General features: G+C 34.6%; 1 protein-coding gene across 1 annotated transcript in view; it reads right to left on the bottom strand.

Annotated features, from left to right (window-relative positions):
* The window catches only part of LOC104675970 (bifunctional heparan sulfate N-deacetylase/N-sulfotransferase 4), a 315,780-nt gene that overhangs the window by 105,133 nt on the left and 186,678 nt on the right, over nt 1-23,969 (bottom strand). Inside the window, exons 6-7 of the mRNA XM_030918169.1 lie at nt 16,474-16,659; nt 14,319-14,447 (exon numbers count right to left, since the gene is read on the bottom strand). Coding sequence (XP_030774029.1) covers nt 14,319-14,447; nt 16,474-16,659 — 315 coding nt within the window. The remainder of the gene's footprint in view (nt 1-14,318; nt 14,448-16,473; nt 16,660-23,969) is intronic.

Here is a 23,969-nt window from a genome sequence, read left to right on the forward strand (position 1 = left end):
TAGAACTAGATGTACCATATGACCCAGCCATCCCACTACTGGGTATATACCCAAAGGATTATAAATTAGTCTACTACAAAGACACATGTACACGTATGTTTATTGCGGCACTATTCACAATAGCAAAGACTTGGAATCAACCCAAATGTCCATCTGTGACAGACTGGATTAAGAAAATGTGGCACATATACACCATGGAATACTATGCAGCCATAAAAAAGGATGAGTTTGCGTCCTTTGTAGGGACATGGATGCAGCTGGAAACCATCATTCTTAGCAAACTATCACAAGAAGAGAAAACCAAACACCGCATGTTCTCACTCATAGGTGGGAACTGAACAATGAGATCACTTGGACTCGGGAAGGGGAACATCACACACTGGGGTCTATCATGGGGAGCGGGGAGGGGGGAGGAGGGAGGGATTGCATTGGGGAGTTATACATGATATAAATGATGAATTGATGGGTGCTGACGAGTTGATGGGTGCAGCACACCAACATGGCATAAGTATACATATGTAACAAACCTGCACGTTATGCACATGTACCCTAGAACTTAAAGTATAATAAAAAAAAAAAAAAAAAAAAAAAAAATTTGTTTTGACCAACCAAGCAAGCATTGTGTTCAATGACTCCATTTGTTTCACTGGAATAAAAAATAACGATGTAAATGTTATCACTTAAAAATAGCTCAGAAAGCATAATAAACTGATACCACAAGAATAGTTTCAGAAGCAAAACATGTAATGAACTAAAAGCCTTTGTAATAGAGGATGTCTTTATCACATGATTTATGTGTTCAAGCAGCGAGAAACAATCAAGCAAAATTCAAGCTGTAAATAAACCCAGCACTCATGGGCTTCTAATACGCCTCAAATATCATTTGATGATAAAAATCACATTTCAAATAACAATTGCAACCAAATTATTTATATTTTCTCTAAAAAATAAAATTGCTTGCTTTTTGTCACATCATGTACTGTTTGTGTAAAACAGTAAGAGAAGAAACATTTATTTCTCTCATTTTACAGACACATTCTGAAGCCCAAGGAAATTAGATGACTCATTCTTTGCTACTTAGTAAACTAGAAAAAAATAAAATAAAACAAGGTTTTCTGAGTTTGGGTTATCAGATGATGCACTAACATTCCTGCTGCCTGTTTGATTTCATGAAAGAGGCAAGAATAAACTTCCTATTTTCTTTTTCCCCCTTCATTTCCCTTTTTCTCCACTCCCCTAGACTCACTCCCCTGCTGTCCCTTTTTATCATTTTCTTCCTTTTCTCTCCTCCTCTTCTCCTGACTCCTCTCCCCTGTTCTCTCATTTCCCTTTTTTTTTTCTGACACATTAACAACTCATGCAAAAGTGTTGGTAGTTAGTCAGACACAGGCAGGGCAGGAGACCTCACTGCCCCACACCGCCTTCAAGCCACCATCCGGTGATGGTCAGGCGGTTGTTAACTGTCTCTCTAAAATAATAATCGGTCGCGGTAGTGCCAGGGAAAGGCAGTCTCCTGACATATCAAAACACTTGAAACTGGTGATCAGCAGCTTCCTGATAAGATCTCAGTAGTGGAGCCAGCAGGCTCAAGCATGCACATTAAGAGGCAAAATGGCAGGGTTTAACTGGTATATGATCTTCCTCTAGAAACTCTTGACTGGTAAGAGAACACCTCAAGTGAGCATGCAGACAGCTTTAGTAAACACACCATGCATGCTCAGCTTCCAAATGTCGGCCGGCCACTGTGTATGTGGACAGCCTTCCCCAATGGAAAAATCAGGGGAGAAGTAACACAACCCCAGAAGCATGTCAATGTATAAGACCCCACATCAAAGGTCAAACCGCGCACTGATCTCTTACGTTGTCTGCTTAGCCCTCATCCAAGTGTAATTTACTTCCTTTTCTTCCTGCTCTAAAGCTTTTTAATAAACTTTCACTCCTGCTCTGAAGCTTGTCTCAGTCCATCACTCACCCTTACACCCCTTGGTTGAATTCTTTCTTATGAGGAGACAACAATTGAGGTTTCTGGAGACCTGTATAGATTTACCACTGCAAACACACTTCAGTGCCATGTGACTCAGATCCATTCTGTAGTGGTAACAAAAGGGCATGTGGTAGACATATGCAGTTATGGCATAATTTTCATTTGTTAATTTATTCAACCTATTGAGCCCATACTCTATGCCTAGGGATACATATAGTAGAGGTGAGGAAGATAGTCACTAAACAGGTACCACCATGAGCTACAGTATTATGCATATGACTCTATCTGTGTAAACAGCCATGAAATCTGACCCAAACCCATGAGCAGGCTCAGGGGATGAGAAAGAGAAAGCAGAGACGAAATTTGATAGATAAATAGTGAGGTTAAAGTGAGAGTAGTAGAGATATTAATAGAAAGGTACTGTAGGCATGAGAAGCTATACATACAAGGCCTTCTGATACAGAATAAGCCCTGACATGTCAAATGGAACTCCAGATCACCATTATTTAGCATTTACATAAATACTCCATATCATATCTGCATATAAGCCACTCAGGGAAAAGCTAAGTCAGAAGTATTTGCTTTCCTCAAATATAAAAATAGGAAAATGTCAGCATGTTTTAGGAAACAGTTTGTATTTTTATTTTCACTGTATCTAACTCTGAGGAATAACCAGAGGGACATAAAATAGGAACAATCAAAGTGAAATAAGTTAAAGTGATTCAAAAAGAGTCTTTCTCATTCACTGTACTTAAAAAAATAAATATTAAGGAAAAGAAACAAGACATATTGCGATATTTAGGTGTTATAAAATTTGTGAAATAGATAATAGAATCCAGAATTTTGAACTCTTCAGTAGAGTGCAACCTCACAAACAAACCAAAAAGAACAAACCAAAAAAGTACACATTTCCGAATTTAATTTTGTAGACTAACCAACTTCTACTTTCTCACCAACTCATTAGTCATATAAACACTGATACAAGGAGTGTTTTCTTTTCTTTTTTTCTTATTATGAATTCACTGATAATGCTTGCAAACTGTCCCTAAATGTGAAGAGCATTATGTACCTCGTACTTACATATTGCATGCCCCAAAATAGAGAGAAAAAACGTTTTATTTACTGACTAACATCCACATAAACAGGAGACTGTGATTTTGCTGTTGAAAGTTTATTTATGATAAAGAGCTATTTTACTATCTTTCATTCCATACTTTGGGAAAACTAAAGTAGTCAGTTATACTAGATGGAAAAGACTGCCCTAATAAAATACTGCAGCTTTCATTTATTTTTCTGTGGAAACAAAATTGGAAAAAAAAAAATGCAATCTTATGGATTTTTTCATGTTCTGGAAATACACAGCAATGCAAATTGTATTCCATCAGAACCCTTAGCAAATATTGTATTAGAAAGAGATATATCTACACAGTAAAATAAATCTCTTATTTCATGAGAAGACAGAGTTTAAGTTTAGGAGACAAAAATATTTTGGTCATTTTTTACTGCATACTTTACATTCTGAACTACTCATTTTTAAATAAATTCTATTGTGGAAAATTGAAACAAAACTTCTACTAAAAATCTAGGGAAAAAACACAAAATTTGCCCACATTCTCTACATCTTTATGCTAACTCTGATCCTGATTTTCATTGTGAACAGAAAGAATAATATCATATGTTGTGAGGCCATGGATCTTAGCTGACTCCAGATTTTACAAAATCCCTGCTGTGAGTGTGAATCCCTTACAGAAGTGGTGATTCATGTCCTTTTGTAAAGGTTAGTCCTGCAAATCTTTAAGGATAGAAAAAAATAAAAAAATAAAAAAGATAAAGGAAAAAAGGAAGTGACTGTAGGTCTTTCAGTGAGTGGAAATAGAATTTTCCACAATCTATATACTCCACAGGGGTCCATTCCTCTCACAGTTGGTGGCTGTTCTCCCCAGCTCTGAGCCCCAGAGCTCCCAATAACATTAATTGCTTCAAAGCCCCTGTCTTGAGAAGTAGATTTCACTATAGTAGGAAAGTTAGAAGTTAATTTCTATAAAAATAAATACACTTGAGTTCGGGAGAGGGGCTAGGGGATGAAGAGAGGTTGATTAATGGGTACAAACATACAGTTTGATAGAAGAAGTAAGATCTAGTGCTTGAAAAATTAGTAGGGTGGCTATAGTTTACATTACCTCTTATGTATTTCAAAGTAGCTCAAAAAGAATAATTCCAATGTTGCTAGCATAAAGAAAAGACAAGTATTTATGGTAATGGATATCCCAATTACATTGATTTAATCTTTCCAAAATATACAGATCGCATTAAATTATCATATGTACCACCAAAATATGTACATCTATTATGTATCAATAAAAAAGATAAAGAAAAATATAAATCCTCTTGGAACACATGTAGAAAATCTCCTAGGTCTCCAAGTTAGAAATATTAATATACTATTTTATGAAGATGTATATTTTGATGGAATATATAATTTCTTTGCTCTCTGTGGAATATTATCTCATTGTCATAATTTTCTTTGAACCACAGAGTTTATAGGAAATCAAAGCCAAAATCATCAAAGAATACTTGGATACCTTGATATCAGTAATCAGTTCTTTATAATCTGCTACAGACTTGGGATATTGCTTGCATTTTATTTTGTTGCTCTGCACATAAAATAGTTTATTGTAAATTACCTTGCATATCCAGCTCTATATTATTTCAGCATTAAACAGAACTCCTCCAAGTTGGTTTCAGGTTATTTTATGTTGATGTTATCCTGTGCCTCACAGCTGCCTTTTCTCTAACCTGTCTGAAGAGCCGGCGCTAATCCATAATGTACTGCACCTGCTATTAGATTCCATGAACTCAGAGATTGATATACACGGAGAAGGAAAGCTCATTAACCAGACTAGGTGTATGAAAGTTCAGCAGACAGCACACGGAGAAGTTTATCATTGCAGTTCCATTATACTCTACTGTCAATTTCAAGTACACCACTCTTTCAGGCACATATTTTTTGTTCACCTGAATTTGCAAGTGGCCAACAGAATAGGTGAGGTTTAGTGAGTCTAGGCACTGCTCTGAACTTTGGAAAGTGTAATAACTTTTCTGGCTCCTGAACTGCTATTTTAGAGCATTCTAGAATCTGAGCCTCTTGAAACCTATTTGTCAAGAAAACAGAAAATTCTATTTTTATATTGCTCTTTGTGTAGCATGAAATTAAAATGAGTAGAAAAAATTAAATCCTGTAGGACACATTAATTTCAAGCTTTTATATTTATTGTGGAAACCATCTGATAAGACTCCCGACTGTTTTGACTATTTTCAGTTGCTGCATATTTTATAGGGTAGTGTCTCAACTTGAATGATGGTGGACTACCTGGTGTAAGCTGTTTCACCTCATACATGATTAAATTATATTTCTTCCTGTCTGAACAAAGATTATTTGAAAATACAGGAAGGATTCGGCACCAGGGAAATGCATGTTAGTATTTGACAAGTGTGGAACAGTGCAGAAAAATATCAATATGTGATGAAGACATGCTAAGAATCTAAGAAAAATAAGAGGGAGTTATCTGAATGTTAAATAGACAGATGTCAAAGTATGCTTTTGAAATCCCATTCAAATGGCCCTCAGATCATTTAATTTTCAATTGTTAGGCTCATTTGGGCAAAGCAACTTGGTATCCAGGGAAATCAAGAAACCCCATTCCTTGTAGTTGGCTGAATCAAAAAATATAATACATAATAGTAACAGGAGTTCATATGTGAATCAAGATGTAAAACTTTATTCCAACTCATATTTTCTGTTTTATGGTAGATTATAAAATAATGACATGTTTTGAAATGTGTCAAACTATGAAAACAAGATGTATCTCTGAATGCCAGTAAGAGTCAAAATTAAAAAAATAAAATAAAACTGTTGAAAATGCAGAAAGAAAAAAATATCAGAGACTTTCGAACACAGAATAGATACAGTTGTATTGTAGAAAGGGCCAACACAAAATAATGTGAATCCTCAAACTGGAAGCTGAAAAAGGAAAGAAATAATACTGATTTTGTTGTGGCATTTGCCTTTTGGACTGCAGAGCAAAGTTGTAGATGTTATAAACCAGAAAAACAAAATGTGAAACTTTTCAAGGTTATTTAATCCAGTCTCCCTCCTTTAGGCAGATGAATTCTCAAGGCGATAAGAAAGAACTATAGAGTTGTTGATTCTATTTTAAAGTACTCTAGAGGGGGAAATTCCAGGACATTCCTTTATATATTTTTTCCAGCTTTTATTAACCTCATAGGATGCTTACATACATATGAATTCAGTAACTACTAATCAAAATTCAAAATGGTCCTGCAAAATCTGGAAATTATATTTCAGTATACAAGTAATGGGAAGGTCTTTTTTTCTCTACTTCCCTCAATATATCTACCATTAGATATCTTACAATTTTATCTCATCCTTTAATTATTAAATATGTTGACAAACTACTATTTCCCCATTTCCTCCGATCTTATAATTATAGATTAGATCCAGATTTATAATGCTTGTAATATTTAAAATTAACTCGATTTGTGGATGTGTGTGTGTTTTATAGTGAGAGAGATGTAGCCACGATTTAATTGTATAAGAACATAGAAATTATGTATTCTTAGTATAAGATGAGATATTAGAAGCTCAGTAATAGATTTCAATTTCTACAAAATTTCTGTTTGGACAGCTTCAACAACAGGGAACTTAATATGTCATGATTGCAGCCCACACAACTTTCTGACAGATTTAATTTATCCTTATATAATATTTATCCTTATATTATCGTGAGATTATATTATTATTTTATTTTAAAATGACTAGAGGCTTTTCATTATTTCCTTTTAAATTTCACCTTGTTAGATTTGATTTCTTTATTCTAATATGCTAACCAAAACTAGATATTAATATCATAATCTGGTGTATTTACTTTCACTGTCAGCTTTGTGTCAAGCTAGTATGTCCTTATTCATCCACTGATAAACATACAAAAACAACAGTACTAAGTACAGAAAACTATCAATCATTTTCAAATTCACAGACAAAATTACCACCCAAGAGAGATGTCATACATTGTGCCTATAGCATTTCTATATGATTAAAGTATAGATGATTAATTGAAAAGGAAATCTAGTATATATTGACTTTTATGTTTTAGAATTTATCCTAACATTATTGATCACCTCTTCTACCTACAAGTTCCTACAAACATCACTTTTACACACTGAGAGTCAGCTGGGAAAGTAGGTAGAGAAAATGGTAGTCTCTGGGTGATTTCATATATGTTGAATACTTCCCACTAAAAACACATTTCCCCTGGGACTTTGATACTTAGAATAATGTATTCATGTATCTCCCCTTTAAAAGTCAGCTTTGTTAAATAGAAATATTCTTCAGAGTCCGCATATTATTTCATATCAATAATTTTAATTTTCAAATTAATTAACTTATAGTTCTTTCTTCAGCATGGTTTGGGTGAAAGATATGAAAATATTCTTTACTCTGACAAAGAATTAAGTGATGATTAGAAGAAAAGAATGGAACAGAGAAGGCTGGCTTATTGTTTTCTTTTTCTGGTTACTTCTTTCCTCATACCATTCCTGGCTTCCTCCTTGCCAGGCTTGTTGGAACCTTAAATTTAAAATAGTAACTCATCACCAAGAAGCCATAATATTTACTTTCTCAACATTAGTGAGGTAAGTATTAATCATAGCCCATCACCTATCTGTTTATGAGAAGACACTTACACGGAGAAAAACCAAGTGTGAATTGTCTTTTCTTTCATTCACTTCTTCCTTCTCTGTGTTCCCCATTTTCTTTCACTCACTCCAAGTCTGCCTCCCACATTAAGTTCCTCATCTGGTGTGATGGTTAATCTTACGTGTCAACCTGACCACCAGACCATGAAATGGCCAGATATTTGGTCAGACCTTATTTTGGTGTGTCCATGAGGGTGTTTCTGGATGAGAATAACATTTTAATTAGTCCAGTGCACAACCCTTGTATTGGGTAAAGCAGATTGTCCTCTGTAATGTGGGTAGACTTCATTCAAGCTGTTGAAGACACGAATAAAACAAAAAAGCTAAGTAAAAGGAATTTCCTTCTGCTTGACTGCCTTCACTTTGGGACACTGTTTTTTCTTCTCTGCCTTTGGACTCAAACTGCAATCTTGGCTTTCATTGGGTTTGAGACTGCTGGCATTTGGATGGGAACTGTCCCATCAGTTTTCCTGGGTCTCCCCAGCTTCTTGACTGTATATCAGATCTTGGGTCTTGACAGCCCTCATAATTCCATGAGCCACTTCTTTATAATCTCTCTCTCTCTCTCTCTGTCTGTATCTATCTATCTATCTATCTATCTATCTATCTATCTATCTATCTATTTATCTATCTAAATCCTATTGGGTCTGTTTCTCTGGAGAACCCCAGCTAAGGCATCTGATAACTTCTGCCTATGCAGGCTGGGAATTAAGCTCCATTTGGCCTGGGCTCTACCAGATGCTACCTGTAGTCTGTTTCCCTTGAGATCTGAGCAGTATCTACTCAGATTGCGTGAGGCGACACATAGGCCTTGGTTTGAGCAACATTGTTCCTTAAACAGTCATCTTTATGGACTACTGTTTGCTTGATCTATACTTCATCCCATATTAGGATCTGCTATCTTATCCATACTACTGACCCTCTTGACTGTCTGTTCCTGCTGTGTCTATCCTGGTCTCTATCATTTATCTATGTATCATATTTTGAGCTCACCATCAATTTACAATGACAAAGCAAGAACTCCCCATCTTTCATTATCCTATTCTGCCTAAAATTAAAATAAATCTGTGTAGCAATGTTAAGCTTTTAAAAGTGAAGTTTATAAAACTTAAGTATAGTTTGGTTAGTTCACAAGTGGTAAACATGGAACTACTAGAAGCCAAATAGTCTTTTATGTTATTTAAAATCTTGAGATTTATTTTAAGTTCAAATCTCCAAATTAGGCTCTATGAGGGGCACTGGGTTCAAAATATTTAAAAACAGATGCATAATCTATGTCTTTACTGACAAATAGTCAGACAAACATTCGAGTAATAAACACCAGTAACAATCACACCTGGACAGGAGGTCCAGGGGAGGCAATGGCCAGTGTTCTGAAAATTACTGACTTACCCTAAGGACATGACTAGGGAATATATGTGTCAGGAATGTAGCCCCAGAATGAAAAGGGTATGATGAAGTGACCCTTACCTCTGCTGAGATTAAATTCTCGGTAAGGAAAGGAATGAAGAGAGAGGTTTCCACTTGCTTTAATTAATATTTACATCTCAATTGTTAAAAATTATTTTAGAATATCCTTGATGTTTTTAAAAACATATATACAAAAGATGTCCATTTTGAAATATGCACAAAAATTGAAATATCTCAGATATAGGTTTCGTAGGAATACTTTTGAGGTACACTGAGGATTAATTCAACTAGCTTGTTATTCAGAAGTACAAGCAAGTTCTGAGAAATGAAGTTTCTTGCTAAAGATCATAGAGCATCCACGCTCCTGTTCCAAGTGTGGTGCCATTATACCCAACAGACCTTTTGTTTTGTTTTGTTTTGTTTTTAATAGTCATGCATTTGTAGGGGAAGACAGTTTAATTACTCATAACCCGACAAAGCATTTTTGCCCTCACTTTCCTATCTTCCCATCAAATTTAGAAGTTTCTATTTTCATACAATGTGAGTTTTTTTTTTTTTAGGAATTTAAAATAGTGTATATGAATTATCTAATGTAATTTATTTTAAACACACCTAGAGCTTTACCATAGCCAACTTAGCTATAGCTTTTTTCAAAGTATATCTTTTTATTCAAGTATAAGACTTTCTTCCATGAAACAAAGTGGGCATAGCATACGGTTCACTATTTCATATTTTCTGTATATACTGGGACATGAATGAGGACATGCTTTCCTAAGACCTCAAAAATGGAATCATTGCAGGAGAAGAAATTAGAAAGCTGAAATAATCACAACATTATATAATGTTGGGATTCCCACACTGCTATACCATTGTACCTCTATTTATAACAGGAAATAAAATTACAACTATAAAAGATGAAAAGACACACATACAAAAGGGTCAAGCTCTCTATTTTAGATTAAGAAAAATTAGCAAAGATTTAAAAAAATGAGCTTCAGATCATCCAAGTATACAAAGATAATACAAAGCTGTCTAGTTTTAATTCAGCTTTATATTGTGGCCACTTTTAGAAACTGAAGTAAGTGTGCCTACTGAGATCTCCAGCCACAAGCAAACTTAACTTATGGGCCTAACAGGCTCCTCTGATAAAATTACAATTTTTAATTTTGGGCTAGAGACTCACATATCAATATTTCATTACTATGATTAAAAAATAGAAGCCAAATGAGATATTATATAATATTTAATTATTATATTAAACACACGGTTCTTAAAAATATGTGGTTTTCCTGACTATCAGAAGAGAAACAAACTATTTAGAGATGCAGTCTAATTTATTTGCAGCAGTGCTAGAATTTACCAACTGGTTTTGTGAAGAAGTTCTGAAATAGCTCTAAGAGGGAAATAGCACTAAATGCCTACATTAAGAAAAAAGAAAGATATCAGATAACAAGCTTAATTTTGTATGTCAAGGAACTAGTCAAAGAAGAACAAAATAAGTCCAAAGTCAGCAGAAAGAAGAAAAAAAAGTATTGCAGCAAAAATAAATAAAGTAGAGATGAGAAAAATATAAAAGATCAATGAAACTAAGAGCTGGAATTTGAAAAAGATAAATAAAATTAGCATGCATTTAGCGAGACTAAGGGAAAAGGACAGAAGACTCAAATAAAATGAGAAAGAGGAGATATTACAACTAATACCACAGAGATGCAAAGGACAATAACAGACTACTATGAACAATGATATACCTAACAGGTTAACCTAGAAGAAATAGATAAATTCCCAAAAAGATACAATCTACCAAGATTGAACCATGAAGAAACAGGAAATCTGAACAGACCAATAACGAGTAAGGAGAATGAATTGTAATTAAAGGTCTCTTAGCAAGGAAAAGCTCAGGACTTAACGGTGTCATTGATGTATTTTATCAAAAATAAAAAAAAGAAAAATTAGAGAATTAACACCAAATCCTTCCCAAACTCTTGCAAAATATTTAAGAGGAGAGTACACTCCCAAACTCATTTCATGAGGCTAGCATTACCCTGATATCAAAGCCAGTTAAGGGCTCTATAGGAAAAGAAAATTACAGGGTAATATTTCTGACAAACACAGAGACAAAAATTCTCAATGAAATTCTAACAAGCCAAATTCAATAGCAAATCAAAATGTTAATACACCATAATCAAGTGGGATTTATCCCTAGGATGTAAAAATGTTTCAATAAATGCAAATCTATAAGTGTGATAAGCCACATTAATAAGATGAATGAATGACAAAAATCATATGATCATCTCAATGGAAGCAGAAAAAGCATGTAACAAAATTCAACATCCGTTCATCATAAAAAGCTCAACAAATTAGGTATAAAAATGCATCACAACACAATTAGTGCCATATATTACAAACTCACAGCTAATGTCATCTTTAGTTGTGCAAAGTTGAAAGCTTTTCTACTAAGATCAGGAGCAAGAGAAGGATGTTCACCCCAACTGCTTCTATTCTATATAATAATAAAAGTTCTAGCCAGAAAAACTGGGCAAGAGAAAGAAAAAAAAATACACCCAAATTGGAAAAGAAAAAAGTTAAATTGTTTCTGTTTGCAGATGACATGATCTTTTACATAGAAAACTCTAAATATTCCTTGAAAAAACTGTTAAACTAATACATTTAGTAAAGTTGCAGTATACAAAATCAACGTACAAAAATCAGTAGTTTCTGTACACTGACAAGGTATCTGAAAAAGAGACAAAAAAGGATCCCATTTACAATAGCATAAAAAAAATACTTAGGATTGGAAGAATTAGTATTGCTAAAATATCTATATTACTCACAATGATCTACCAATTCAATGAAATTTTTGTCAAAATATTAATGACTTTTTCACAGAAATATAAAAAACAATTCTAAAATTTCTACGGAACCACAAAAGACCCAGAATAGTCAAAGCAATCTTGAGAAACAAGAAGAAAGCTGGAGACATCATATTATCTAACATCAAACCATATTACACAGCTATGGTAATAAAAACAGCAAGGTACTGACATAAAGAGTGACATAAAGATCACTGAAACAAAGCAAACAGTCCAGAAATAAATCTATGCACTTACAGTCAATTGATTTTTGTCAAAGGTTGCAAGAACACAGAATGAGGAAATAACAGTCTCTTCAATAAACAGGTGTTGGGAAAATTGAATATCCACATAGAAAAGAACAAAATTAGACTTTTATCTCACACCATATTTAAAAATCAACTCAAAATGGACTAAAGGATTAAATCAAAGACCTGAAACTGGAAAACTATTAGACGGAAGTATAGGGAAAAAAGTTTTTGACATTGGACTGGGCATTGATTTTTTCTTTTTCTTTTTCTTCTTCTTCTTCTTCTTCTTCTTCTTTTTTTTTTTTTTTTTTTTTTTTTTTTTTGGTATATAAATCCCAAAGCCCAGACAACAGAAGCAAAATAAACAAATGGGATTGCATTAAGAAAAAAGCTTTTTTAGCTTAACTAAAAAGCTTTTGCACAGCAACGAACATAAATAATAGACTGAAAAGACAACCTATGGAATGAGAGAAAATATTTAAAACCATATATCCGCAAATGCTTAATATCCAAAATACATATCAGGAACTCAAACAACTCAATAGTAAGAAAAGGAATAACTTCCCTCAAAAATGGGCAAAATATTTGAAAAGATATTTCTCAAAGGAAGACATACAAATGACCAACAGGTATATGAAAAAATCCTAACATCATTCATCATCAGAGAAATACAAATTAAAACCATAATGAAATATCACCTCATACCTGTTAAAATGAATATTATCAAAAAGATTGAAGATAACAAAGTTGGCGAAGATGTGGAGAAAGGGGAACATTTGACCACCGTTGGTAGAAATATAAATTACTTCATCTATTATGGAAAATACTATAGAGATTCCTTAAAAACTACCATATGATCCAACAATCCCTTTACTGGGAATGTAGCCAAAGGAAATGAAATTAGTGTGTTCAAGACACATCTGCATTCTCATGTTCATTGCAGTATTATTCACAATAGCCTAAGTATGATCAATCTATGTGTCAATTGACAGATGAATTAATAAATAAAATGTGGCACATGTATGTATCTATATATAAAATAAAATATCATTCATCCTTAAAAAAGAAGCAAATCTTGTCATTTGTGACAACATAAATGAACCAGGAGGACATAGCAAAGTGAGTAAGTCAGGAACGGGAAGACAAATACTTCATGATCTCACTTATATGTAAGATCTAAAAAAGTTGAACTCTTGGGAGGCCGAGGCGGGCAGATCATGAGGTCAGGAGGTTGAGACCATCCTGGCTAACACGGTAAAACCCCGTCTCCACTAAAAATACAAAAAATTAGCGAGGCGTGATGGCGAGCGCCTGTAGTCCCAGCTACTCGGGAGGCTGAGGCAGGAGAATGGTGTGAGGCGGAGCTAGCCGTGAGCCGAGATCTCGCCACTGCACTTCAGCCGGGGCTACGGAGCGAGACTCCCTCTCAAAAATAAAAGAAAAAAAGTTGAACTCATAGATCCAGAGAGTAGGATGCCAGTGGCTGGGGGAAAGTTCGTGCAAGGGAGCAAAGTTCCAGTTAGATGGGATGAATAAGTTAATAGTTAATAATAACATATTGTATACTTAAAAATTGCTAAGATAATAAATATTTTAAATGTTCTTGTTACAAAAATAGTAAGAATGAGAGATGATAGTATGTTAATTAGGTTGATTTAATTATTTCACAATGTCTACATATAACAAAGCATCATGTTGTACTGTAAAAATAAACACTTTTTATTTCTCAATTATACCTTCATAAAGCTGAAAGACCTAACTTGAAAAAATTAACAGTGGAAAACATCGCTACTCTTTTACTGCTAGAAATACATTTTCACTATCTACATTACAAAGTAAAAACCCTGACTTTGTAATCAAATCTACTGAAAAATCAGTCCCCAAAGTCAAATGTTATCAATAAAAGTATTTTAATGTAGATTTAAATGCATGACCAGTAAGATGTACTGTAAATAAAGAAAATAAATATTATTTAGTTTAAAAGACAGGATAATAAAACACATTTGAAAACGCTAATCTTATCGTAAGATGCATGCATAGAATACATACTGGGTTTAGAAGGATTGTGAGAAAAAGTTCACCTCCTCTGATACTTTTATCCAGTTCTTGGGGTCCTCCTGGATATTCTTTGTAGAAAATAGTGTGAGTGAACAACCCACAAGTCTGTCGAGGGAGGACCTGAGTAAAAGAGGGGAAAAACAGCACACGGACATGATTTAATTAGGAACGTCACCACTATCTCATAACTTTAGAATCTGCAAATTGTAATTTCCTATTAGATTTTCTAGGTTGCTAAAGTCAAAATCTTATTATAATCACAAGTTGATGTTTGGTGTAATTCTGTAAATATTAAGGAAGTTTCCATATCAAAGGCATAAAAAATAAAGGTAAAATAATTTTCAGTTGGTTTTATAAATCTAACCCACCACCTGTGTTATGTTAAATGATTACGGAAAATGCAGAGCCTTCTTAGGGTTAATTTCATCCAAAGATGGAAATTCTCCAAGGTTACATCTTTCATGCCATTAGGCCATCACTCTCCTTGCTTCTAAAATCAAGTCCTGCATTGTAAAGGTATTCAAGTTCTGGGATTCAAACAATTGGTTTTCATAACCCCTTCCACGCTGGCTTTGTTTTCACTACACTCTGAATTTAAATTTTATCACATAGTAGTCAAATTATTTAGTGTTTACTTCTGGTATATTTTGTGGTTGTTTCTTCTGTAAATATGAATGTTTAATAAAGAAAGCAAAAAAGTAATTTTATTCCAAAACCATATTTTGAATAACAAACTACTGGTAATTTAATGGACAAACGCATCTAATTGCCTAGAGTTGTTTTTTTTTAATTATTTGCTTAATTATCATAAGGGTTAATCTTAAATTTAAGATAAATAAATGCGCATAATATTGGTTAAAAAGAATGCTTTTATTTCATAATATGTTGAATGGTCATTCAAGGCAAGGAATTAATGCCATACAAGATGCAGTGATGTTTTGGATATAGAAGATAAAGGAAAGGTAAAGAGAAACTTAGGTATTTTCACTATGATTTGAAATTATGTAAGTAATTCTGTTTATACCTTCTGGATTTCTATGGCCATCAATGTCACTATTTGCATTGACAATAGCTTCTCTTAAATTTGAGGCTTCTTCAGGCCTTCTGGTACCAATTTACAATAAAATAAAGCTTCACGACTAATAAATATTGTGTGTCAGCTCTGGTTAGATATGTGTGTGTGAGGTTGCTTTACTCACAGATAGTGGTTAGATAGAAAAATAAATCATAGATAGATAGATAGATAGATAGATAGATAGATAGATAGATAGATAGATAGATGATAGATGGATTTAACAGCAATATGAATAATGAATTAGGAAGGTGTAAATATTTAAATGAGTGAGAACAGTTTGTAAACCAATGCTCTGATCTTGGCAACTAATTATGAAAACATCATCTAAGTCACTAGAAGTAGGGATACTTGTTTTAAAATAGTCTATTTTATCTCAAAGTGAGTAATATATATATTTTTTTTACAAATGAATGATTGTAAATTGCCATCTAAAATCCAATTGGTTTTATTGTCACTTATAGGATTCCTACATCCTATTATTTTTCAATTACTATATCTGAAAAGAAAAACACATACCTCCCTTTTTGGAGTATGTAAGGAAAAGACAAAAAAACAAAAACAAAAAAGAGCAGTATTCTTAGATACTTTTAGTGTCTGAAAGCCAAAATAAACTGAGTGGATAAATTTAACTCTCAGATGCTATTTGTTACATTCTGTCTGTTGATAGAATAACAACTTGAGAGGTGTTTTCTTGATCCATGGAGCCTTACTCTGCCTGTAAAACTCTCAGTAAAACCACCCAACCAAATAGATAATGAGAAATTTCCTAGGAAAAGTACAAACCCCCAGGCAAAATTTCAACACTGAAACTACAGTGGATAGTCTATACATAATTCATTCCTGTTAGTTTCAGCTTGTTTTAGATTTGCCAAAGCCACTCCACAGCTTAGGAGCAAGCCTATAGCCAAAAGATGTGTTAATGCATAACCAGTCACCATTGAGATATGTTGGTCATTTCTGATAATCATGTAAAAGAGGTTTGAGGTTACATCCTTAGAGGAAAGGGCCCTCTGTTTTCATTCCACACGTAGATAATAACATCTTTTAATATACATGGCCCTTTGTGCTCACCATGATGCTATTGTGAATGAAGCCCTTTCTGTACCGGGCAGGTTTCAGATGTGGATATTCTTCAGTGCTGGTGACTTGAATACCCCAGACCTTCTTCCAAGCTGCATACAGCTGAATGTGAACCGGGTAGACCCCTGAGTGATGTGGGGCCACAGCATAGCCCATGTTGATTGGTATTCCATGTTCCTAAAAGAAAGCCAGAGCAACATCATGATGGAACATGGCCAATTAATTCAGTGAAAATCATTTCCACCAACATCTATTTAGAATACATTGAACTCTATGTTAAATTTGAGAATTAAAAATCCAGCAAGGTAGAGGTTTTATCTTCAAGCAGCTCATAATCTTATAGAACTCTGAAGGCATAACAGATATAGTCATTACTTTGGGCATGTGGTGTGTGGGTGAGATTAATTTAAAATTTTGAATATGTAAAGTTTTGGGAGAAGATAAGAAGTGAAATTAGCCTTTCCTTGGATAAATATGGGGTGTGGGGAAAGGTGTCATTTGAGGAAGCGCCCAAGTATGAAGGATGAAAGTGCATAGAATGTGTGTGTACATGTGTGTGTGTGTTGTGTGTGTATGTGTGTGTGGTGTTGAAGAAAATCAGAAAGGTAAGTATGAATAATGAAGTGGTGAGCTTTTACATTTAAACCGAAGGATTTGGGATTAATTTGATTTCAACAAGGTAGATAAGGAAGCCCTCTGAGCCTGGAGGACCAAGATCTGCTCTGAGTGACAACATGGTAAGATAAACTGTAAGGGGGAGAAAATGAATAAAGGCTATGCATTAGGAAACTACTTCTATGGTGCCAATTAGGTGAAGATAGGTAACTAAATTCAATCATTTATGGTCAGATTCAAAGGCAAGAGATTAATACCATACAAGATCCAGTGATGTTTTAGACATCCAGGGTAAAAGAAAGGTAAAAGTTAAGATTTTCTCCTTAGTTCTGAACCTAAACAACTCAATTTATTTTTATAAAACCTACACTTTACTATGAGATTCCTGGGTAAACTGTCAACTCTAAAAGAAAACAAGTATAAATTTAAACAAGAATATAAAAAAAATTGTCAAAGAATGGGATTATATTTCTAGGTACATAAAATAGATCTGCAGTTTTCTAATTTCTGCTTCTTTATATCCCTCCCTTTAAATGCTTATCTGCTTTAAAAGACTCCTTGTAGGATTGAATGTCATCAATTGAGGTTATAAATGACAATGCACAGTCATATATGAAAGCTGATTGAATCAATAAACAGAACACAAAAGTGTTGACTTGACAATTGCCATTTATACTTTCTATTACATGGTACCCAGCATAGGAAAAGAATTCAGTCTGGTATAATAAGCAAATAGTGAATGGATCACATATCTACAATGCCTTAGTCATACACTATACTCAGCTCAGAAGATGAACCCTAAATTTTTCACAAGTCTCCAACATTCTTCCTTTCATGTAATGACCCTCATTGTATAGCCAAAGTTACCTCTCTTTCTTCAAGACTATGGGTGTTTTCTAACATCTATTACAGTAAATGACTCTGTGGAAGACTGAATAATGAAATCAATGCTGTAAAATGAGCTAGAGTCTTTTGCTAGACACTGGGGAAAATTTCATTTCTTGATCTGTGCAGAAGAAAAATGCTTCTTCCTAGCACTTGTGTTTCCAATACAAGGCAAAGCTGGAAAAGTCCAGTAATAAAAGTACTTGGAAACTACCAGAGAGGACAGGCAACAGTTGTTACCCTGATATCATTAAGGGACATGTACTGGGACAGCCTTAGTTCTCTCAGGTTTGTTCCATGCTCCCCAATGAGTGATCACAATGTGTTTTGAGGATAAGCAATCCTCCAGCATCCTTGTGGATGCATTGGGTGTGAGACAGAAATGTACTTTATGAGAAAAATCTAGAGACAAACATGTCCAAACTCAGAGCTCTGTCTGGTAAATAGAATTTGTATGAATGTGCCTAGAGAGGTGCTCCTGATTCACAAGAAAAGGGAATCAAACCTGTTATTCTCCTTTTTACTCTCTCAAGTGATTCATACTGAGGTTTTATAAAACTTGTCCCACAATGTGAAAAGTGACAAAATCAACAGTGTACAAATCCTAATAGTCTTTAGTAATCACTTTGTTAGTCCTCATTCTCTACAACTGTATAAATTTTACTCTAAATTTGGGGCCTAGAAGGTTAGATAGATTATGTGAGTGTCCTAGATACAAAACAATGAAAAATAAAATCAGCAAAAAGTATTGAAATATCAAACAACTATATCCCTCAGGAAAAAAAAAAAAAGAGAGAGACCTTTCACTTTTGATAAGTAATAAAATGAATTGAAGAACTTTCATAAAAAACAAAAGGTAAAAAGCGACTGATTTGGTGAGTAGGGAGGAGGGGCAGTAAAAATATTCTACTATATTTATTGATTTCTAGGGGTCCAGTGTTATACTGTTATAAGGTCGTCTTATCACACTGGCAACTGGAGCTCAATCAAAATAGTAAATCACACTACATAATTAGGAGTTCATGCTTTTTCAATCTAAATGACAACACAAAGTGAGAAGTAATTCCCTAGCAACTCTTTAGCTGTTGTCATGGGACTTACTGACCGAGAAGCTTCTATTCTTTACTGTCCAGGGCTTAAAATCTACTTCGCAGAGACTTGACCAACTAGAAAATCAACCAAGCACCATACCTCCACAAGATCACAAAAATTACAAAATTTGAAAAGCCTTCCAATGTAAATATAGGAAGCACTCGAGACTCTATAAAAATAGACACATAAATGACAGAAAACAAATAAATTCAAATATGGCTTTAATTATTTATTAGAACAATGTCTCTTATAGGATCTATGGAGTCTATACTACAATAAGACATGATATCACAAATATTTAGAGGGGTTTAACTTGATCTAATGTTTCCAGTCCATTAAATCCCAGTTGGTTGTGAAATGAGACATTGCAGTAACTTACTATACAAAAAAGATCACCATTTTTCAAAAATTAGAATAAAATAAAATGTATTTAGCACTGAAGCTGTAACAGCAACTGAAATATAACGTCATTTAATTTTCCCTTGATAACTCCTACTGATCATATCTTCTTTAAATTGCTTAGTACCTGATATTGAAATGGGATAGTCCCCTTGGGTTGGCTCGTGTACTCAGCCCACAGCTCTCAATTCCTCACAGGACGGGGAGCATGCAGGTGAATGAGCAGGTGCAGGGGCCGGCATGAGTGTTTCTGGGCACCGGCAGGATAGTTGCAGTGTGCTCTTTTAGCTTTGCCGTCCATGGATGGCTTAACAGCTCAGTGGAAGGTCAGGTGACAGCCTTTTGCACCCACCCTCTTGGTACCCAAGTTCTTGTCCAGTGTCGAGGAAGAATCAGGTCGCATGAAGGAATTGAAGGGTGGTGAATGTGGGGGATTTTATTGTTTATCCGTGGCCGAACACTTCTCCAGAGTCCTGCTGTCAAGCTGGCCCTCTGAAGTCAAACTGCTGCTCTCTGGCATCCAGCTGCTTTTTCTCTTCTCTCTTCTGGTGCTCTGCTTTGCTGCTCAGCGGCTCTCCGGCTCTGCTGCCCCTCTGCCAGTAGAGCCTGGGGTTTTTATGGGTACAGGATGGGGTGCGGGGCAGGCCAAAAAACAACATTCAAGTGGGAAAACAGGAATGCATGTTCTCACTTTGCGCCGTGGTCCCAGGCTTGAGGGTGTGGCCCTTGTTCGGAACCTCCTTCTTCTACCTAGTGTTTTCCTGCCTCATGTCTGTATCAATATTTATGAAGTACTTTTACATTTATGTCTAATATGATTCTCATAATCATTCTATGAGAAGGACTGGATGCTCCTCTAAAATGTGGAAACAGAGGCTCAGAGAAGGCATACAGCTGGCTTATATTCACAAGTGTCAGAGCTATACTTCTACCCAAGTTGTCTAGATTCATCGTCTTTACTTTGGCTTTTTCACTAAGATGCTTCTACTGTGACCCCTCCCCTCCTCAAAGTATGAATGAAGACACTTGACTTACAAAAGAGAATTGATTTTAATATGCATGTTTCTAAACTGGATCTCCTGTTCACTTTTTTTTTTCCCCCTTGGAGAGGTTATAAAACAAAGTCTACATTTCTCAGACTCCTCTGCAGCTATCATTTTTTATGAAAATGAGTTTCAGCCTATTAGAAGTACTCAGGACCAGTGTCAGAAGGCAGTAGGAAGTCAAATCCTAAATCCTAAATCCAGCTCCTGGCTCCTGTTGCTGGCAGCAAGTTCTTGCAAATAAGCAGGTTTTTTCCAGCAGTATTTGGTGCCCATTTTCAGGGCAGTGGCAGAGACTTATTGTTTTTAACAGAGCTCCTGTTCTATATGGTTCTGAGAGTCCCTGCAGAGTACAGCATAGAATCTGCTCCACGAGTCCTTCCAAAGATTTTGGAAGCACTGAAATCATTAAATAAAGTCTTCTTGTTTAAAATAACTTAAAGTGGCTCATGTCACTTTAAACGCTTGGAAACCTGACTGCTAGAGCTGATCTTTGCCTATTTCTAATAAGTATAAAAAGATTTAGGAGCTTCTTGTGAGATGTCTATTGGTTTAAATTCTAAGAAAACAGAGGAAAAAATTGGTAAAACACTGCTCAATACTTATCCTGTAAAGTTGATTAACATAGTAAATACCTATTTTGCTAGCTGGATACTATTACGTAACGTATGTGAATGTTAAGTGTCATGTATTGAGTAGCCAGTGAATACCGTATAGAAAATAGGAGACTACAGTCATTTAAATGAAAAATACCAAATGCACATCAAAACAATTAAGTTCAACTACATTTGAAATAATTGTTTTTCAGTTCATGACTTCTGTCAATCACTTTGCTAAGTACTGGGGATACACTGGGTCTAAGATAGGGCTTCTACCTTCATGAAGTTTGACACCTGGAGACAATTGTTGAAATCAGATAGAAGTGTCTTAATTTTGGTTGAATTTTAACCTAAGATTAAGTTTTTAAAAAATATATTATTAATTTTAACTTCTAAGCATTTTCCTAGCAGAAAAGAATGATATCCTTGACACAAACATCTATAGAGGTTGAAGTCTTCATCCTACTAACATTTCTTTAATAGATATTGAAATTAAAATAAGAAATTTATATCTAGGGGACTACAATTTTAATCTTCCTCGGACTATTATTAGTAATTGGATAAATGCAATTGAACATAATAAATTGTGTCTAGGAAGCTTTTGATAAGAATGGAATGTGGATAATTACTGCTTGTGTTACAGTCATATTTCTAGTGATACGGCTGCACAAGCAAGTTTTTGACCCACTGACTTTTATGTTGGTAAATTTTTCCGATACCCAAAATAATCAAATGGAAATTAGTATTGATGCTTCCAATAATGATTTTTGTAATGGATTTTAAATAACAGTTAATAAATGTGAACTTCAGAATCAAAAGTATTCCAAACAAGGTCATAATCTCATAAAATACGGAAAGGAATAAAGTACTCCTGATCAATGATTATTACGAAAAAAATGAGTATCTTGAATTCTTGAATCAGTTTGTTTATATCAGTTTGTTTTAGTTTCAGAGTAGAATTGATATATATATACATAATTTGAATATACTTATATATACTTATATATAATATTTACATATATTTTATAATATAATTTATATGATAGAAATTATATTATATAATACATGTATATGCTAAGGATAACCTTAAAAGATAACGTTACTAGATCCCATGTATTTCCCATAAAATTCATATAAAAATGTTTGAATGTTTAATAATAAGCTTAAATCATAAAAACAGGACAAATAAGTATTCATTCATACACCTAAATACACATTGACATATACAAATAATTTTTAAATGGTATATTTACACTACAATTCATATCTGCACTTTTACCCTCAGAATGTTATTTTAAAAGTAATAACCTAATTATGTAATCCACCAACATTAACTCATCCAGTGGTTCCTTGTTGTGTTCAGGTTAAAGTACAAATCACTAAACTTTGCCCTCCAAATATCAGTAATGATTTCCTCTTGGGTACATTCTCTGATTCTTTTCTCCCACCCTAGCCTGAGGTTGGTTAGGTAGATTTGGGCCCTTATAGTCTTATATGAATATCTCTATATTAAAACTTTATTACATTTGAGTATATCTGCCAATAGAACCTAACCTCTTCGTGTAGAGAGATTATTTCCTTTTTCACATAATTATATAGACTATTTTAAGTACATAATAAAATATTTATTATTCCAAACAGAGTACTAGAGCTTGGAGTCTGGAGGCTGGTTGGCTGGATTTGAATTTTGGCTTTGCCACTTATTAGTTGTATGACCTTGAGAGATTTATTTTTCTGTGCCTCAAATTTCTCATCTGTAAATCAGGTTAATAATATTAGGGGATTACATAGTTGGGGGGAATAGATGAGTTAATAATTCCTCTGCTTGAAATAGTGGCTACGAAGCCATGAACTCTATTTAAGTGTTAATTTCTTGAGAAAAGGTACATAGATCATTTTGGGAAAAATATCAACTTTGGGAAATGCAAGCACAAGGACCACAAACTTTAGCTAAGTATTGAAGCAGACAGGAGATTTAGACCGACAGCAAAATATATTCCTATTTGGAATGTATATTCCAAAATATATTCCACAGAGATGGAGCAGAGCTAAAATCTGGAATAAGAGTGGCCTGTCCGTTACCACTGCCACCTCTTTCCACCCTGCTGTATAACTTAGGGGCCAGAGTGTGTGAACTGTTTCAAGGGGTTCTCTTGCTTTCTTGCTTCCACTTGAGTCTGGCAAATGGAGAATCCTAGTAGGAGATCAGAGAGAAGAAAGAGTGAGGCTGGGATATTTGTTCTATTAAATCTTCTTATGCAATGCCATCTAAAGTTGTCAGACTCCTTCAATCAAAGGTTAAAACAACTGTCAAAGTGTCCCCAATCCCACATCACATGTAACTCTCTCCATCTCCAGCCTGGTGATCTTTTCTCCCCTCTGCCCCTTCAAACTTTGGAATTTCATAGCTCTCCATCTGCACTGTGTTTAGTCTTAGGATACTACTTAAGCATTTCTCTATACCCTACTTATTCCTTTGTAAATAGTCTTCTTATTAAATCCTCTGCAATTGTCATTATCACTTCTAATCTTCTGGCACTTGATATGCTGCAAATAGTTTCTAGGAAATCTATCTTAGATCCTAGGAACACAGATGAACACTATGGTGAAAGCATACAATGTAGGTAACCTCACAAAAGGGGACAGATTTTCTTGAAAGAACACTGCTCCAATGGATTGATTTTGATTATCACAGCACCTTGGTGCCAGCATGCATTGTAGTGCTCCTTTGTGAAGATAACCACATCTTTAAAAAACGGGCAAACAGCCGAAAGCTTCACATGCAGAGGTAGAAGAAACGATAGGTGAGCATAAGAAGCATCCTGGTGCTACATTTTTGGTCAGGCACTGACAG

Source organism: Rhinopithecus roxellana, chromosome 2, assembly GCF_007565055.1.
Source record: "Rhinopithecus roxellana isolate Shanxi Qingling chromosome 2, ASM756505v1, whole genome shotgun sequence".
Taxonomy (NCBI): Eukaryota; Metazoa; Chordata; class Mammalia; order Primates; family Cercopithecidae; genus Rhinopithecus; species Rhinopithecus roxellana.